Source organism: Watersipora subatra, chromosome 10, assembly GCF_963576615.1.
Source record: "Watersipora subatra chromosome 10, tzWatSuba1.1, whole genome shotgun sequence".
Lineage (NCBI taxonomy): Eukaryota > Metazoa > Bryozoa > Gymnolaemata > Cheilostomatida > Watersiporidae > Watersipora > Watersipora subatra.
In genome coordinates, this window is record NC_088717.1 from 45121745 (window position 1) to 45124562 (window position 2818).

The 2818-nt window shown below is 33.4% G+C and overlaps 1 protein-coding gene across 1 annotated transcript; it reads left to right on the plus strand.

Moving 5' to 3' along the window:
- Positions 1 to 859: 859 nt before the first annotated feature.
- On the plus strand, positions 860 to 1381 carry LOC137407128 (uncharacterized). The gene has a single exon (XM_068093729.1). The coding sequence runs from the start codon at positions 860 to 862 to the stop codon at positions 1379 to 1381; it is 522 nt and encodes a 173-aa protein (XP_067949830.1).
- Positions 1382 to 2818: the final 1437 nt, after the last annotated feature.

Genomic DNA, 2818 nt, shown 5'->3' on the forward strand with positions numbered 1-2818 from the left:
AATATATATCTAGATTTACATTATCCCATTACATTCTTAATCTTCTTATAACTTTTGAAGTTTATAGTATTAGATTTCAAAGTTTGTTTCATTATTGTTATTATTTCACCTTGCATTTTTTGAAAGGTAATTTGAGTATCGTGTTTGAAGTTTTAACATTATTCATTTCAAACACTGCTATTATTACTTAGTCAGTTTCCAATGTTTATTATTAATATTAGTATTTCGCAATTATTTTACATTTTACCAAAAAAACATTTGTAAGATTATCTGCTAGATTGTCTGTAAAATTTATTATTTACATATTTTGAGAAATATATATCTAGATTTACATTCTCCTATTACATTTTTAAACTTCTTATAACTTTTGAAGTTTATAATATTAGTTTTTAAAGTTTGTTTCATTATTGTTATTATTTCACCTTGCATTTTTGAAATGTAATTTGAGTATCGTGTTTGAAGTTTCAACATTATTCATTTTCATACTGTGTGATTATGCATGTTTTCATAATAACGGTGCAAAATAATACAATGCAAACATAATAATGCTTGCATTGTTTACTCCTGTTTGCAACATCCGTAGAGGTACTGGATTGGCTCAATTGTTACAGACCACAAAATTAATTGTTTGGGGTGAATGCACAATGGCACATAAAGCAACATTGGAAGCTCTGGATCGCACGCTTAAAGACCTTTATAACAGTGACAAACCTATGGGTGGTGTATGTGTACTTCTTGCGGGTGATTTTTGTCAAACCCTACCGGTCATACCTAGAGGAACTCCAGCTAATAAACTCAAAGCTTGCTTAAAAATTCTAATATATGGCACTGTGTAGAAGTTTATAAAATAACGACAATTATGAGCGCGCATCTGGGAGGGGATGACGCTTTGGGGGAGTTTTCTGCACAACTTTTAAATACCGTTGAGGAAAAGCTACCAGGTAACAATGGGCTAATCTCTTTACCTGATAATTGTGGATTTATTGTAGACACAGAAAACAATTTGCTACAAAAAGTGTACCCAAATATTCACGAAAACTATCTTCAGCACCAATGGCTGAAAGAAGGGGTAATTCTGGCACCTAAAAATGACGCTTCTGACTACATCAATCAATTACTTCTTGAAAAAATTCCTGGGACTACGACTTCATTCCTCAGCGTAGACTGTGTTGTTGAAGAGAATGACTCTGTCAATTATCCTACAAAATTCTTGAACTCTTTACAGCCTGCCAGTATGCCTCCTCATAATCTTCAACTATGCGTTGGAGCCCAAGTTATGCTTCTTCGAAATTTGGATTTACCTAGACTTTGTAATGGAACAAGATTGATCATTGAAAATCTATCCCCAAATCTTATTTGGGAAAATTCAGTTTTTTGTTAGACTGTCATTTGCTTTGACTACCAACAAATCTCAAGGTCAGACACTAAAAACTGTCAGCATTCACCTCCTTACACCTTGCTTTTCTCATGAACAGTGGTATACATGTATGTTGCGCTATCCCGAGTAGGCAGAAAAAATGGTCTATACATTCTCTTGCCACTCGGTCAGACAAAGAACATTGTTTACCCTCAAGCGCTTCAGTGATACACTAGCGGTACGCTCGTCAAATTTTCAAGGATATCTTCCTCAGCAACATTAACTTTTCATTGTTATTATTCATGATATTATGGTTTTTCATTTTGTATATCATATTTCTATCAATTCATATTTTTTGCAATCATTGTGGTAGAACAGACTACATTTAACAATTGCTTGCTAATTATTTCACGTTTCAACACTTTTAATGATGTCTTCTTTTTTCTGTAAGTTGTTTGGATTGGCACAAACTGCCTTGCTCATGAAATGTTTTGGAGAATTTATATTTCCATTGTCATGTAATAAACTTCAACAATAAAATTCTTGAAATTTTAAACATTTTATACATCTTCGGTGGTCTATATGCCTACTGGGGAACCCCCCACCTCACAAAAATGGGTAATGCACCAATGGTCTACCTCTTGGGTGGTGTGGAAATGAAATGTCCACAAATATTAGAAAACTTTTATTTCATTCAAAGTTTTTATGTTAGATCTTTGAATTTAAATAACTTCTTCAATCATTTTATTTAAAGAAGTTCTCTTTGTTTGTATGAATATTTTAAAAAGTTTTTAATGTTTTTTTTAACTCTTGGTTATAACATATTTGAACTTTAATTTTATCGCTTATCTGTTTGCGAGCACTTTTTTATTATAACGTATAGAAAAACAAAGTCCTAATTGTGAAGGGAATAGGTAATAGTGAAGGGAAAATATTAATACAACAATAGAACACTATGAGCAAGGTTGACTCAGAAGCATGTTAGATAAAAAGTCAAATATGCAAAGAGTGATTTCTAATCACTGAGACAACATCTAGGTAGCATCTATGTACTGCATATGAAGATTCATAAAGCTATCATAAAAATGTATACATTTTCGGTGGTTTATATGCCTACTGGGAACCTGCCACCTTAAAAAATATGTAATGCGCTATTGGTCTACCTCCTGGGTGGTGTGGAAATGACTTATGTCCAAAAATATTTAAAAAAATTCATTTCTCAAGCAAAGCCGGGTAGTACAGCTAGTATATATATATATATATAAAAAAAAAATTGTTTCCTCACCCCGGATACCCCGTATGGGTGGTAAATTCTGCTCTAACTCGGGTCTCCTACCAGAGACCTGGGAGTTTGAGCACTCGTCTCAAGATCTTAGCTGTTCCCAATAGCGCACTTTTCTGCAACTCACCTGAGTTGATTGTTGTTGGTATTTGGGCAAGCCACATTTTATGCGCCGGTGT

Excerpts from the sequence above, each read along its gene's own strand:
- LOC137407128 (XM_068093729.1), top strand. The coding sequence starts at position 860 with ATGAGCGCGCATCTGGGAGGGGATGACGCTTTGGGGGAGTTTTCTGCA.